Source organism: Tiliqua scincoides, chromosome 4 (assembly GCF_035046505.1).
Source record: "Tiliqua scincoides isolate rTilSci1 chromosome 4, rTilSci1.hap2, whole genome shotgun sequence".
Taxonomy (NCBI): Eukaryota; Metazoa; Chordata; class Lepidosauria; order Squamata; family Scincidae; genus Tiliqua; species Tiliqua scincoides.
In genome coordinates, this window is record NC_089824.1 from 43742508 (window position 1) to 43759797 (window position 17290).

The following is a 17290-nucleotide window of genomic DNA, read 5'->3' on the forward strand; positions in this document are numbered from 1 at the left end:
TGCTGCAGGTGTTGCACAATCACAAACCACAATCAGGATTTAATTTCTTTCCTTCTTAGGATCAAATCAGTCCTGCCTAAGGTCATTCTGTTAGAAGGAAAGATGGTTCTGTAAGCAACATGGAAAGCAAAGCACTTTCTTTAACCCATTTTTGCCCAGGTCACAGGTACGCATTTGGTCTTTGTTGCATATATGCAACATGGGGCAGATATGGTTAAAACATGTGCCCAAGAGTTGCTCTTGTATTCTGTTCTGCATTTCCTTCCTGCACTCACTGTAAAATAAAAGGTTACAAATACAACGGGACGAGTATCTGCACCAAGAGCTATTTATTAGCATAACACTCTTTTTTTAAAGATCTCATAAGAACTGAAATATGTACAAAGTCTTACAGCATTTACACAATAAAAAGTTTCCTATTAGCTGATGAAGTATAAGATAGTGCTGCAAAGTACTTCGAAGCATGAATAATAATAATAATAATGATAATAATGAAGCAGACCACTGCACTTTCAACTTTTCCGCTATGCACCACAACTGTCACTCTGACATGACAGTCAAACCATTGGGAAGACACAAGATTGTCAAAATATGTGTAACAGATTGACGTGCAGCACTAAACATTGTGGGGGGGGGCAGAGAGAGGAGGGAGGGCAAAAAGGAAAAAGAAAAAAAGAGAGGAAGAAAGCTACATACTGTCATGTTTCTACAGTTTCCTAGAGCTGTAACAAACTTCCACAGCCTTAAGGATATAACATATTTAAGACAACAACATCACAATTTCTCAGATATAGTTCAGCTATATTGAGTGTGTTTAACTTCCAGATTAAGAGGCTCTTATACTGATATGGCTGTGTACTCCCATTTTTTTTTTTCGGTTCATGAACTGCTCAAACAGGTCGACAAAAAAGTAGTCAGCAGCAGGAGCTTGTAATCATGATGTGCTTTGTCTAGTTAAAGGCATTCAAAAATCAGCAAACAGGATCTCAACATTCCTGTCAAAAGTTTAAGACAAGGAAGTGTCCTTTAATCCTACCTCGCTTTTCATTTGTCCGTTTTCTTGGCTTCTTTCTCACTAACCTGTGATTGGTGGAACCAAGCCGTACACCTTCTTAATACACCAATTGTGTGCCAGAGTAGTATATATAGGTTGAAACCTTTCTAACGACTCATGTGTGTGCATGTGTGTCAGTGTGTGAAGTCAGAAAACTCCAACCGAATGGACCACTTCTCAAAAAGGTGGACAACTTGTTTTTAGAAGAATTGCACTGTGCATCTTCATTTACGGAAAATTCTTTCAACCACTTTATACAGGCTACTATGCTGTTCTAGGTAAGGTTTCAGGACAATTGTATTTTGGCAATTTTCCCTCTTCTCTGAATCCAAAAAAGATTTCATTGAAAAATTATACTTGTGATTAAGACACACACCAAAATAACCTGTGAGATATTGGGGGGGGGGGGGAGGATCACAAGGGCCTACAGAAATAATAAAAAGAAGCCATATAACCATTTCATGTAAACAATTTGTTTATAAACAAAGCCCTATTTAGATTCTGGTCTTAAACTTTTGACAGATAATGTGTGTATGTTCAGCCAGGCTCTGTAGCGAGTTATTGTTCAAGTGGAAGCCAGGTCAGTTCACATGTTGACAGGCATGCAACTTGAAAACATTGCACAACAAGCAACACAAAAAAGAGATCTGAGAAGTGTATTAAGACTTCAAGTAGACTTCACAACCCTTCACAACTTAATATTCACAAAGATACAGTCCTTGCCTGTCCCCCAGTGATCCGCTCACACATGGGACACTTTCTGTGACTCTCGAGCTTGCTTGATGCTGTATAACCACTTGATGATCCTGGCATTTCTTTCAATGGCAGAAATGCCGTATGGCACGCGGTCATTGGCACTGTCATCGTTTCTAAGGTCACTGTTGCTGTCCTGAGACTGTTCACAGTCTGAACTGATCATACTTGCACTGCGAAAGTTGAGAGAGATAATATCCGAGTTAGCCCTTGCAAAATTTTCCATCCCAAGATTTTCAAGCTCTTCAGGATCCAGTCCACAGTAGTTAAAGAATCTTTCCACATCTGCATCCACACGAAAGTATCTGTCACTTAAGTCTGACTTTGAGCGCTGTAGGGAAGGTCTTCTGCTGACTCCACAACTGGTTTCTACTGTGTCCATCTCAGGCGATTTCAAAGTGGTGATAGCGGCAATTCGGGGTTTCGGAGGCAGAGGTGGAGCTGAACTACTACATGGTATTGCTTTTAAGGGTTTGCCACTAGATACTTTTCTAATGTCTGATGAACTATGGGAAACGTGCAAGAAAGACTCTGGGGACTGTTCCAGTAGTCGCCTGCCCACACTGGAGTTGCTCTCTTGAGGACTGCTCCGGCCTTGGGTGGGGTAAACCTTTAAGGATTCTGCAAATGAGTGTCGGTTTAGATCTCCTGAATCAGATTTGTGGGGAGGCCAATTTCGTGAACTATGTTTGTGGCCTGAACCTGAGCTGGAGCCCTCTGAGCTATTGATGATGTTTTTCAAAATCTCGAGCTTGAGGTTCTCTCTCTGGACACCGCTCTCAGTCTTTGCATTGTTGTTGAACACTTTCAAGGTAGGGCTGCCCAAGGCTCGCTTGGCGGTGGGGCAGGTGGGTGGCTTGGGAAGCACTGCTGGCTTCACAGGCTCTTGTTTGGCATTGATGACTTCTTGGCTCTTGACATATTTTGCTTTGTCAGCTTCCAGCCTCTCCACTGCACTAAGTCTTTTGGGATTAGGCTCTGCCTGCCTGCGAAAATAGTCCGGTCCTTTGTTTAAAATGCGGAGAGGAACTGCCGAGGTGAAAGTGACGGCGGGGCTGACGGGTTTGACCATGCTACCTGTCTGTAGTGTTTCTGTAGGCATGTTTGGTGGCCTTTCCCCAGCAGCCGTTTTGAATTCCTTTCCGGGATCTTCTAAATGCACGGTGCAGAAACATGTATATCAAGCACAATGAATAGCAGGTGAATCTTGGAATTGGAGGGTTAGCAGCAGCAGCAGCACTTCATTTCACAGCTCATTTCATAATATCACAGTGTGTCTTTGCTTTGTCTCCCCTCCCTCCGAGACAACCTTTGTAGAAAGAGGCCGCCAGAAACAAGCTGGTATTAATCCTGGTCTGTTGGTTTCCTTTCTTCTCGCTGAGGGCTGTGGAAGTCTCTGCGGTTTCTTTGTGCTCCACTACAAGCAGTGATCTGAAATGCAAAAGAAACAACCACATGTTAGGAACAGTGTATGATATCACAGCTATAGCAACAGAGCTTTCGTGCTCTCCACACCCTTTCATTTGCTGGCTGAACTACAGCTGTGGCTGCTCTGGCAGAAACATTCCATTGTACCGTTACCTCACTGCACGTGCCTTATTAGGACAGTAAGGAAAGCGGCATTAACCTTTTTCATGACAATTACAGGCAGGTGTGTGTTTATGAGTCTCATAAAGAGGCTAGCTACTGATAATGTAAAATGGGAGCTGAAAATTATTTCAAAGGTTACAGTTAACACTTCTCTAGGGTTACAAAATACTACACATTCTGGTCTCTTGCTGCCTCAAGGTTATGCCTACATTTTCACCTGTCATTTAAAACAAGGTAAAAGCTGACTGAGTGAAAAATGTAGCTCTCACTCAGGGGGAAAACTCCATCTTCTCCTCTGCCATATCACAAATAAAACACAAAAACGATGTCTGTGTTGCCTTCCCCTCCCCCACAACAGGTCTTAATTTATGCATTTGATATTAAATACATTTTCTACAGAGTTAAAACAGCAATATGTTTTCCTTTTACCAATATGTTTTGCCACCGCAGGAGCAGATGTGGATACATATTTTCTCTCTCCCTCTCCCCACGTGCTTTCTGACTCCCCGCAATCAATTATGAATATTTATTTGATTTATCACATTTTTATACTACCCTTCTTCCAAAGAGCTCAGGATGGTGTACACAGCTGTTCCCCTCCTTTTGCCCTCACAACAACCCTGTGAGGTAGGTGAGGCTGAGAGAAAGTGACTGGCCCAAAGTCACCCAGGAAGCTTCATGGCTGAGGAGGGATTTATATGGAGTAGTCTTGTGAACATCTTTTGAGTGAACATTTGCCTGCTGTCTCTGCCACCACCTTATTGAGGACACTGATATCCCACCTTCGTAGTTTATATCCCACCTAATCATATGAACTATTGGAAAGTTCCAGGTAGCTCACAAGGTAAAACAAAAATCACAACACTGAACACAGAATAAAAAAGCTGGAAGCAGCAAGAAAGTCATGGCTCATAAGTAGTCCTCAGAGTCTTCGCTATTCAACTTCTTTGTACTTGTTTTGCCATATTTACCTTCTTTCTAAGGGAAACACAGGCACAAATTTATGGTCCTTTGCAACTCTGTCACTTACTGTTTGGCAACAACAATCTAAAGTATTAAACCCAACAATTCATTTTAAAGAATTTCTTCAACGAGAGACATTTGAGGGAAGACAAAAAAATTGCTTTTCCAAACAAATGTATTTCACATGCATTATTTTTATTTCATTACCTGGGTTTTCATTTCAGTCATATTGAATTCCAGATACCAGTAAAATACAGTCAAGTTCTCTTTATCTGCAAATTTGCTTATCTACCTCTTGTTGTCTGTGATTGATGGACATTATCCATGAATGTGCTGGTGCCACATAAGACCCGCTGGATCAGGCCAAAGGCCCATCTAATTCAGCTCCCTGTATCTCACAGTGGCCCACCAAATGTCCCAGGGAGCACACAAGACAACAGACACAATCTGCGTCCCAGTACCCTCCCCTGCATCTGGCAATCAGAGGCAGCCTGCCTCTAAAACCAAGAGCTTGCACATACCTACTATGACCTGTAACCTGTAATGAACTTTTCCTCCAGAAATTTGTCCAATTCCCTCTTAAAAGCAACCAGGCAAGATGCCATCACTACTTCCTGTGCAAAGAGTTCCACAAACTAATTACATGCTGGGTAAAGAAATATTTTCTTCTGTCTGTCCTAACTCTCCCAATACTCATCTTTCGTGGATGTCCCTTGGTTCTGGTGTCGTGAGAGGGAAAAGAGCGCCTCTCTATCCACTCTGTCCATCCCCTACATAATTTTGTTCGTCTCAATCATGCCCCCCCTCAGGTGCCTCTTTTCCAAACTGAAAAGCCCCAAATGCTGTAGCCTTTCCTCATAAGGGAGGTGCCCCAGTATCAAATGGGCATTGGTATTGGCCCAAGAGAGAATCACCGGACACATTTGTGTCCACTTCCAGACATGCACTATCCTGGGCACCATCTCGGAGACTCCAGCTGAACCTGCACAATCCTGGCAATGCTGAGAGGTCCATGATGAGAGGTCACTGGAAGGCTATCTGAGGGTTACTCTGGGGCTGGGGCAAGCTAAGGGAAGGAACCAAAAGACAGGTGGAGGAGGAGGACGGGTGATGCAACCCCCTCCACACCTACTGAACTCTGAGGCCTTGTTGTTGGGCAAGCAACCTTCAACCAGTTCCAGGATAGCCAGCACTGAGAAAATGCTATCACCACAACTTTCAATGTATTGAGGGAAATCCAGTATGGAAGAGGAAGCATCAGATGTTGGAGATGTAGATGAGCCCTCACTATCACCCAGCCCCACAGTTTTCAGATTTAAAAAGTTCATAGAGTGTATAATGAAGAGGGTCCCTTGGATCCTAACCCCATTTTCTCCACAGTCTCAATGATTCAGTATCTGCTAATTCAGTATCCATAAAGGTTTCCAACCTAACCCTAGAGGATAACATGAACTGACTGTACAATAAAGGCATTCAAAAGACTATCAAAGGTCTCCAGAAAAAAGGTGACTTGCTAACAGATATCAGTACATCATGAATCTAACACAACATAAGCAGTCCAAAAATGTAACTCTTATGGATAAAGTTACCTCCCACTTTGCGCATGGAGGTGTCCTCCCCAACACATGCATCCATGTGCACATACCAGCACACATGAGATTCTGGCTTGGGTTGTTTCTTTCCTTCAAATTATATAGAAAAACTCTAAATGAAGTGACATGGTTTCATAAAAAGTAAGCAAAGAAGCTTCAAAACATTTTTTGTCAAGGCATTCCACTGAAACATTTGGTTACCATGGGGCAAATATAAACCTCAAGTATGTACAAAAAACACACACAACATTCACCCAAGCAGTGTAATTATTTGCTAAAAGGGAAGGTCTTGGTACAAATGGAACTAAGTTTCCTTTTAATAATCCAAATATTTCATCAGTATGGGCACTTTAAAAAACATAATTTGACAGCATTTTATTAAATGCATCTGGCAACTACTGTGTGCCAAACTGCAAGCTACTGGCTCTCTTTTTAAAAGGGCATTTACAACATATGCCTCAAAATATTAAAATATTTATTATCCCTTGCTATAAAACTAAGATGTCAGTAATTCACACAAATTATGAATTCTTAAGATCTCTCTCAGTATAATCTACTTTTTAGTATCAAACTCCATAAATGCTCTTTATACTACCCTTCATAGAGCGAGAAAGGTTTGTCATACTTCATCAGTAACTGCAGAAATAAATACTGCAATAAAGCCAGAATTAAATATCGTTTAGTGATATTAGGAACATAGACTGAGTTCTTTAATGTGCATTACCATTACCAGACTAATTATGTGAAAGGACGATTCATTGTTGTTTTGCAACTAAAGAGTGCTGACTAGCCAATCAAAGTACACAGAAGACTGTAGAGTATGGTCTGTTAATTTTCCAAGTGTGCAAATACTGTATTTTTCAATTGTCTTTTATAAATTTGTTGAGACTCTGGAATGGACACTCAAAACAAACAGTAGAAGAAGGCTATGACCAAACCAACCCTCTTCTTAGATCAGTTGAGGATTATATTCTCTATCTTTGCTCTTGTGGCAAACTGCAACTACTTATGGCAACCCTTAAGACCCAGTGTCCCTTATCCATGTTAGTCTGGAAGGAGAGATCCAGTTAATGAAAACAGAATCTAAATCAAAACTGTGCTAGAAGATGTGGCACTGTCTGTGAAGGAGACAGACATAAACCTCAAACTGAGTCTACTTGTCCTTCCATCTCAGGTAAACAGAACTGGATGGTGGGAATGATGAAGGAATCTGCATGGTACACCTCTGCTGGTCAAGGAGGTCTGTTGACCAGAAAGATCGCACAAATGTGTAAAAACATAGAAAGCTTTATGCAATACAGTCCGCTCCAGTGAGAAGTGGCAGAATACAGTAGTAGTAAAACCACAAGTGCCATCATCTCCAACTCAGGGTGATGGTAAACTGCTGCTGCATTTCTTTGAACCCTAAACTGCATCTTTCCTTTATTGTGGGTCTGGGTCAACTTCACTATATGTCACTATACGTCAACTTCACCCTTGCCATTACAAGACAACAGTTGCCTCCATAACATATTTACCTGCAATGCCCATCTATTATGTTAACATTCCCCCCACAGTTGGCTCAGTAATATTTGTTGTTGTTGCTCACTTTTCATTTTGCCACAAACACTAGACACTAGTCAGTCTAAAAAACAAAACACTGGACAGAGGGAAATTCTGATTCAGAGACCCCTACATCTTCACAGAGGCCTTTCAGGAAGCCAAACTGCAGTTGGGGAGGGCAGAGACGACACACATTGCTCAGCTGCACAACCTGGGCGGCCATTGCCTACATAGAGGGGGCTTCAAGGGCCAGCTAGTTGGGCTGCCAAAAATCTGACTGATCAACTCCAGCCCTATATATTCTTCTTTCAGTAACAGAAGGTCTGGAATCAGTTACTGAACAAAATATAGAGCACTGGCGCACTACCTACTTGTGTAAGTCTAGTGTGGATGCAACTCATATAAGCTCCTGCCCTCTCCTGTGTGAATTCCCCCTTCAAAAAAGTTTGCAAAAACAAAAAGCCTTCAAGAACCCTAAAGCTGAATTTGATAGATTGGCTTGTCTCCCTAAAGATGGGAGATATTCTATAACTGAAACAGAGAAAGCTGCTCCACACTGAGTAAGGCCATTGGATCATTTTGCTCAGCATTACCGACATTGACCGACAGGAGCTATCTGGCATTCTTTCCTACCTACCTGGGACCGAGTCTGAGATAACACGTCTACGAACCAGATGCAGTTATGTGCTGCCAGATGCTACTGAAAAGGTCCTACTCAGAGTGCTGCATGAGTTTAGCTATTGGGGTGGGGCAGGAACAAAGCATGTCAGTTTATGAATTGCATCAGACATGGGCAGTTGAGAGTCATACAAAGAATTCACTAGAAACGCCCACAGCATAAACTTGCATGATATGAGACCAGCAGTTATGCCAGATCCCAATCCCGTTTCCCTAGTAGTGCGGAGCGGCTCCAAACCGCTCTATCCTCCTTGGACTTGTGTCACCTTCTGAGGTGACACAGGTCCGAGGAGACCCATTGGAACTGTGATGGCTTACCTGGGGGTAAGGGGAAGAGTTTCCCCTGGCCTCCGGCTGAGCCGATTCTAGTCCCAATCTTCTGGCCCCTCCTGGCCTGCCTGTTCCAGCGCAAGATAGGACTGCACTGTAAATCAGTTAAATATAATCCTATTTTCTGAACAGTGATTCGTAAAAGTTCATAGCTGACAAACCAAAAATTTAAAATATTTACGAATTCAGGTTGCCATGGTAAGTCAAAATTTGTTCCTGATATCAAGGGAATGGCTTCAGCTGAAGGGCAGATGTTGCTGTAACGCTTGACAACCACTGCATCATTGCTGGAATGGATGGATTTAGAAGCAGTGGCAGCAAATATTACTGGGCTGTGAACAGGTGTGGAAGAAGCCATAGGTCACTGGAGGGAGAGGAGACTCGTGGAGAGAGCATCTCTTGCGCACTCAGGACTTTCACACAGATCACATACTCTCACTTTCTCTTCCACCCACAGGTGCTCTAGGCACGCATATGTCTCTCCTCCCCCACCCATGCTAGAGAAGGGCATGTGCTGGTTCTACAGCCCATGTCTACTCAGAAGAAAGCCCACTCAGTACAGTGGGACTTACTCCCAGACAAGCGTGTATAAGACTGCAGCCACAGTGCCATGAATGTTAACTTCAAAATAAGTTTTTCTTGATGCAACTTCTTTATGTTCTTTTGGATCAAAGCTTTTAGATCTTTTTGCTGTCATGTTGACATTTGTGATGTTTTCCTATCACCACATGAGTTTGAAACGCACTATTAAAATGCATACTTATATGTCAAATCTAATTTATACATTAGCAGCACATGAGATTTTTTTTTTTTGCTAGCGTTAAAACATAAAACACTGAAAGCTGCAAAATTTGTCTGCCTCCTAAGTGTTTAGATTGGTTCCTAGATCCAAAGCAAATTTGTCAAAAACTAATTTATAGACCCTATACCCCCCAACCTCTTGTTTGTTTCTTAAGAGAGCCAGCCTCTCTCTGCAATAATTACAAGAGAGGAGGTTCCCATTTATTGTCTTTCCTCCTTCCTCTCTCTTGTACTTCATAAACTCACCAGAACGTTCTTTTAAGTTCACACACAGGGTGCAATCCTAACCCCTTATGTCAGTGCTTTCCAGCACTGGCATAGCGGTGCCAATGGGACATGTGCTGCATCCTGCAGTTGGATGTCACTCACAGAGGCCTCCTCAAAGTAAGAGAATGTTTGTTCCCTTACCTCAGAGCTGCATTGCCCTTATGTCAGTGCTGGAAAGCACTGACATAAGGGGTTAGGATTGTGCCCACAGTGTTCTAACTACTATTTGCTACTTCTCTGGGGACTATTATAGTAGAATTCTCCAAGCACCCTGAAAAAAGATATGATGCAGCCTAATTTTATATTACCAACCAATGTAAACAAAACAAATAAAAAACTAATGCCATACAAGTATACAAAATTTGTGCTTGTTTTCCATTTGTGATTTTTGGTTCTAGTTTGAGGGGGAAAAACAGATTTCAAAAGCAAAAAAAAAAAGAAAAAAGAAAAAAAAGCAACCAAGCACTGGAAGAGAAAGTGCCAAATGTGAGAGATTTTTAAAATCATAATTATTTCTCTTCTTGAAACTAGACAAAATAGTTAAAAAAACACCTTTCATTCTTCAACAATGGAAGCTGTCAATGGAACAATGTCACAAAGTAAAACCCCTGTCCCACCCACCAATCTAACCCTGGGATGTGGGGATGAGACAACAAAGCAATGCTCTATGTGGAGTGGTGCACCATCCAACCCCACCCTACAGCTTGAGCGTATGCAACATGTACCTTTTGGCTATGTTAGAGTGATGCAAACACTAAGGATTAACTGAACAATTCAATTTTTGACAAGGTGAGCCTAAGCCAACATTCCACATCATGTGCCAGAGCCGGTACGGGAAAATGGTTAAATACCTTGCTCAATGTTTGACCCATCAGGATTTTCAATTGGAATTTGCACATTCTAACTGTAAAAACTCTTTTCAGTATTTCTTTGCATGCAATTTGACTAATTATTCTGGATGCTGGCCTGTCATCTTGCAAAACGAAAGCACCAAAGGGAGTCTGACTCTACAATCTGGGAGGAGTCTGAAAAAAGAAATGGGACCTGTCAAGAGTCAAGATAGTGTGAATGGAAGATTTATCATCTGCATTTTTAAGAAACTGGAGTTACCTGACATGCAGCTCATTCACTTGCATGTTAGTTGCAAAATATTCACTGGTTTGGACAATACTCCCACTCTCAAAATGGCCCTATGTGATGATGGATGTGCACTTTCATGCTCCATATTTATCCTACCCTGTGCAGTTGTCCTAATCACATGGAGAGCAGATCATCTATATTGTTTTTCTACTTGCGCTGAACAAACCAGGAAGGGAGTGCGCATGGAGCATGAGTATGCATGTTCATCCATTATCGTGTAAGGTTGGTTTGAGATCAGGAATGCTGGCTGAACTGGCCCCATGTTCTGTGAACTAGAATCAGTCACTCGTATTGATTTCACTGCAGTTTCCTGTTAAGAAAGCCTAAAACAAAATATTGGCCTAAAGGTAGCCTTTGGAGTGATAATACATTCCTTGCACATATTTGGATTTTTTATTCTGATTTTAATCAAGGGCGATGAAAATCAAAAGAATTCTATTCTGCTTCTGCACTGCAAACAAAAAAGAGTGAAGAAGATACAAGAATTCCTCTGATATGGTAATGCTTGATGAAACCACATAAAGAAAAAAAGGATTTTTCTAAAAGTCATGTTCCAGTCACCAAAATTAATTCCAAGATGATTTACAATTAGCTACATAATGTTAGGGTGTAAGTAAAAACGCCAGCGGTCTGGGAGTAGAGAATGAAGAAATAACTTTACAAAATTGAGACTGCTTGACATGGGCACTGCCAACATTTTACTTTGTATTTTAAAACCAGTCTTGCCTCTATAATCCTAAAATATGCCATTGTAATGTTTTGTTCAACAAAACAACACTGAGGACTATGACCATTGTTTTTCTCTCCTGTCTATTGACCAATTGGAGGGTGGGGAGGAATTATTTATTTGCAAGCATTTGTAAGGTGTGATTTGCTGGATGTCAGAAATGCCAACGTGAAAGTGTTCTAAGGAAATTGGCCATTTAGCTCTTAGAGTGAAAATGTTGGGTATCTCCCCTACCAGACAGTGTGGCTCAAGCTAGAGAGAGAGAGAGAGAGAGAGAGAGAGAGAGAGAGAGAGAGAGACCTTTGAGATGGTTAAAAGCAGATTCTGGGCAGTGAGCCAGGCTCCTATTGTGTTTTGCCATTTGCCTAGATTTTTGCAGGCTGAAGAAACAGCATCTGCACAAGGGCTCTTGAAACACCAGAAACCGTTCACTTGGTCTGCACAGAGTCTGGAAGAAGTTGACAATGTTGAAGCCAGAGGATATCCATACTTCGTATTCATCCATGGGATACGAAGAGCAATTTAGATCATTTGTATCCATCCTTGGACTTCCATGATCAGAAATTCAACAAAGCACATAGTGATTACGAGTAGATGTAACAAGTGAGTGTCCCACAATCAAAAGTTTTGACCATGGCAGGTCACTGTGCAATACAAATTTGTAAGAACATAAGAACAGCCCTGCTGGGTCAGGTCAAAGGCCCATCTAGTCCAGCTTCCTGTATCTCACAGTGGCCCACCATATGCTCCAGGGAGCACACAAGACAACAGACACAACCTGCGTCCTGGTGCCCTCCCCTGCATCTGGCAATCAGAGGCAGCCTGCCTCTAAAACCAAGAGCTTACACATACCTACTATGACTTGTAACCCGTAATGAACTTTTCCTTCAGAAATGTGTCCAATCCCCTCTTAAAGGCATCCAGGCAAGATGCCATCACTTTGGCAAAGAGTTCCACAAATTAATTACACACTGGGTAAAGAAATATTTTCTTCTGTCTGTCTTAACTCTCCCAACACTCAACTTCCTTTCCACATAAAGGAAACAGAGAACTGATAGAAGTCTGGGTAGTGGATGGCTAAAGAAACTTTGGATTATCTGCTGTGTCTCCCGACCAAATGTGACAACCTTTTATTTTCATTTGGAAGTAGGTTGCAGAATTGGGTCAGATTTTAAAAAAAATTACAGTGCTGTTCTATGCATATTTATTCAGAAATCCTACTATGTTCAGTGGGACTTACTCCCAAGTAAGTGTGAATGCAACATTTTCAAAGTAAAATGTAATAATAAAATTCAGGCTAGTACTGGCCTCTATCAGGACTGAAGTTATGAGTTGGGTGTGGGCACCTCTTCTTCTTTCTTCCTGTTAGGATATGCAGATCTTTAATAGTCCCTGGGAAAGGAGTAGCTGCCCTTATAAGGACTCTCAAGCCCATGCTGGTTTGTACAGGAGCTGTGGTTATGAGCTGCTTTTGGCCTAGCAAATCATCTTTCTTGGTTCCATTTTCTCCCATTATATCCTACTGACAGCGTGAAGCAGTAAGATCAAGAGCGTCAAGCATATGGACAGAGATGGCCCATGGAAGCTCTTTATCTGGTTGATGTGATAATTGGGGTTTCCCAGTGCCACCTTTTCAGCAGCCCTGCTATTGCAGAAGCTCTGTTTGGGAGATAAAGGAGGAGGCCTCAAAAGACAAGGAACACTAAGGGGAAAGGAGTAGACCAAGAGGAATGAGAGAGTGAGATGATGCTGAGAGAGTGGAAAGGCTGCCCTTTCAGCTTTGCCACTTCTGCAGAAGAATAACCTTGCAGCACACCTTTTTGCTTAACTACAAAGTGACACCTTGGCAGAAAAGGCACTGCTGAAAACACAGCCCACCTGATACTCTTCCATATCTTGAAAACAGCATCAAGATTTGCATATTTTCCCTGCTGTTATTTGGAGCTAATGAGTTTCTATGTGAGAATGAAAGGGTTATTTCTGGCCATCATCTGCTTAATGATGCCACTTCCGACCCCTCCATTGGCCTCATAAATGCTATTCAGCCTTCTGTATGAATAAGAGTTTGACACCCCTGGGTTGGATGGACAGAGAGTGACTTACTGGCTGAAGGCCTGAGTGGAAATTTGAATCGGAGACTCCGCAGTTACAGTTTATGTTAGATTATGTCAGACCATAACCCCACCCTTCATTTATACCAGGGACAGACTGCACTTGCTCCCGGTGTGGGATTGTCACTCCCGAATTGGCCTTTTCAGCCACAAGAGACGCTGTTCCAGAACCACCATTCAGAGCGCAATACCATAGTCTTTCGAGACTGAAGGTTGCCAACAACAATTTTATAAACATGGATGCTTCAAACTTTGGGCTTGCTTTAAAAAAATTTTTTTTTTTACATATCACAATTATTAAACTTGTCAATTTATCTCCTACTTTTCAATAATGGAGATTGTCAAGATATCCCTGTACAACTGAAGTCTTATGATAATTTTTAATTACTTTTTTCTTACAGTATCAAGTGCTAGAAATACTTAACACAATTCATTAAACACATTCCTCATTTCTGGTTTTAGAGATTACAAAACGAGCTGGGACTACAAAATAAGCATATGACAGCAGCTTCTTTTCTACTCTCATGCTAAGAATAGAAACCTTGGGGACTATATGCTGTGTTGCTATATTTAACTGCTCCAGGTTTTTACATGGAAAGCAATAATCACAATAGCTTCTTCTGATGACAGAAGGAATTTTGGTACAGCACAGCAACTGATGCTAAATGGCTAAGACTCAGCTGGATTGCTGTTCAAACTTGCCTCATTGCTTGTGACCAAAAGCATCTGCAAATGGTAAAAACAAACAACCATTACCCTAACCTATATCCGGTGCAGACATAGTTTACTGGCAGAACTGAAATGTACAGGGTGTAGAAACATAGACCTATTGATACGACAGAATAGAACCAACTACTAGGAAATGCAACGCCAGCTCACAGGTGAATTCAGCTATTTTCTTCTCACTATACAGTTTGTTTCACAATTGCCAATACAGCTTATCACTCTCTCTGCATCCTTGAAGCTTCATTTCCACGATGGTGCAGGAACTGGACTGACAGCCTTCCTCATCAGTAGAGGAGTCCTAGAACCCCAAGGATAGGGAAGACACTCTGGATTATTTTGCTACGGATATTTTACAAAAGAGAAAGAAAAATCTGAAGCAACTGCAATGCAATTAGTGGCATAGCTAGAGGGGGTGCCCAGCACTAAGTTTTGCAGGGATCCTCACTGCAGCGTGCAAGGGGCCCCTCTCCCTCCCCTTTGGAACCATTCAAGGTGGTGGGAGCAAAAGGAAGGCCTCCATTTTGCTCCTACTGCCTGGAATGACTCCAAGGGGGAGGGGGCTGTGCCCCTAGCATGCTGCAGTGAGGTTCCCTGCAAAACGTAGTGCTTGGCACCCCCTCTAGCTACACCACTGAATGCAGTGCAATCCCTTACAGCTGAATGAGTTGCATCAACTCAGCCCAGACATTTCCTTACCTCTAGTGATCCTAGTCTCATTACCAGTTACTTTAGGCTGCAATCCTGTGCGCATTTTCCAGAGAGTAAGTCCCACATAATACAACGGGACTTACTTCTGAGTATTTTTTTCTCCTTTATTCTTGAACAACAACAAAAGTTCATACAATCAAAAAGGGCAAAATATGCATACATAACAAAAACATTAGTAAACAATAAGCAATGTATATACAAAAAAGTCAGAACCATAGGATTGTGCTTACCTCACTGACCAAAGTGCTTCTGAGTAAAGTATAGGATTGTGCTTAATGCACTGACTAAAGTGCTGACATTCAACTTCTACTTCGTGCTCTACTTAATTGCCTACCAAACCTTACAGTTCACTCATTCCCTGCCAGATCCCTGTGCCCTTGGAACAGCAGCTCTTTTGAAACAAAAAAGACAATTTCCAAAAACACTACCAAAGGATACTATTGCTTAAAAGGTTCTCCATCCCCTTCCTGCTGAAAATAAGTAACATGTTTGTGTAAATAAACAAAAAAGAATACAGTGTGCTCCTTAATAGGTTTTAATTAGCAAAACAGGGTAGTGCTTTTATTCTATTGCTCCCTTTCCAAACTCACTACCTGTTCTGATCTACAGAACTGCCGTTTTGTTTTTTTCATAGGCTGCCCTCTTCCAACGTGTTATCTGTTAATAATTATTTCTTCTTTTTTTACTATACTTCTCCCCCGGTTAATGAACTTTGAATTCCTCTTGGTTTCTGCATAAATTTATCCACTTATGCTTAATGGGCTTATATGATAACCATAATGTTCGTTCAATTCCTCATTAACTTTCTCCAATTTTGACTGTATCATGAATTTTTTCACTTTTTTGGAGAAAATTTGGCTTGATTGGGTGCAGCTTTTTCCCAGATGGCAAACTTCCATGTGCATTGCTTTTACTCTGCTGGATTTATGAAACAGTCAATATTTCAATTCTTACAATCCATACAATCCTTCCTAGTACTGCATTATATGAGCCCATCTGTACTTGGGTAGGTTTAAATATTTTGTACTGATTGTTCCCAGACTTCCTTATAAAGTTTTCGATATTCTCTTACAGAGGACAGAAAGATTCACTCTAAAAATGATTGTCCATTTCAATTATTATTCAGCTGTATTATCCAGTAGACAATACTGAGTAAGCCTCTTTTAATTTATGTAAATGTCAATCTACAAATACACTGGCTGCCTGAGCTATGGACATTCAAGTTACAGATGACTTTTACACTGGTGCAATACATTGACTGTGCTTTTGAGTAGGTGTGATAACACTGGGCTGCAAGATCTGGATGTTTCAAGCTACATAAATGGCAACATATATACAGACTCCTGGAGCCTACCTAGTATGTAAGTTGGGGGACTTTGTGTAGAGCAATGTGGGTTAAAATCTCAGAGTTTCCAGATTTTTACCCCTTATTTCTAGTAAAGTAAATTCTAGTAAAGTGCATACTATTACATCTTATCACTCCTTACAAAGCCAAAAGATCTAGTGTTTTGCTTCTGACATTGCCTTTTTATGAAGTTAGTGTCTGTACCGATGTCTGTATTTCCTACCAAGCACATCTGATAATGATGAGAGTTACAACTTGGTTTGGTTTGTAAATCCAGGTGGTGTTGGGAAAGTGGATGTCAAAATAATTGGCATTCTTACAATTCTGAGATAGATTTTACAACCAGACTAGCCGGTGTATGCCTGAGGACCATGTGCGCAACCACACCACCCAGACAACTGGAAAGAATGCAATTGAATGGAGTGAGGAAACTACATTAATGGATGGAAGACATGATGAGCAATGGCAAGTTTTTTCATACTTTTTCCTCTTTTCAGTCTTAAGAGAATTTACATCCTGGGGTCCATTGAAATGAGTGAACTCTCCTTATTAGCTGAAATGGAATTAATAGAGTGTACATCTTCACCGCAAGTCCTGGTATACAGTTGACGGTACTGGGTAAGCCTCTTTTAATCTACGTTAGTGTCTACATCATATTTCAATAGTGCACAAAATCCATAAAATAAATGTGTTACTACTGCTAACCCCTGTGGATATGGAACCACAGATAAAAGAGAACCCTGCAAAATGCAGTTTAAAAACACACCCCATCATGCAATAGACTTATTTGCTTGCGATTTCTGCCTCCCTCTATTGCTGTTTCTGGGTCTGGTTGGCTCTTTGCTAACTGGAAAATGGAAACAGAAAGCACTCACAGGAAGAAAAGCAGAGGACTGAAAAGAATGCAAGGTTCATCATAGAGTTCAAAGAACTTAGTGTCATGTTCTTTTCAATGCCAAGGGA

At 41.4% G+C, this 17290-nt stretch overlaps 1 protein-coding gene across 5 annotated transcripts in view; it reads right to left on the minus strand.

Annotated features, from left to right (window-relative positions):
* Nucleotides 1-310: 310 nt before the first annotated feature.
* Nucleotides 311-17290, minus strand: part of FAM110B (family with sequence similarity 110 member B) — a 101974-nt gene continuing 84994 nt past the window's right edge. For all 5 annotated transcript variants that reach the window (XM_066624993.1, XM_066624994.1, XM_066624992.1 and 2 more), the window contains one exon: nucleotides 311-3238. In XM_066624993.1, the coding sequence (XP_066481090.1) occupies nucleotides 1797-2909 (1113 nt within the window). In that variant the 5' untranslated portion in view covers nucleotides 2910-3238 and the 3' untranslated portion in view covers nucleotides 311-1796. The remainder of the gene's footprint in view (nucleotides 3239-17290) is intronic.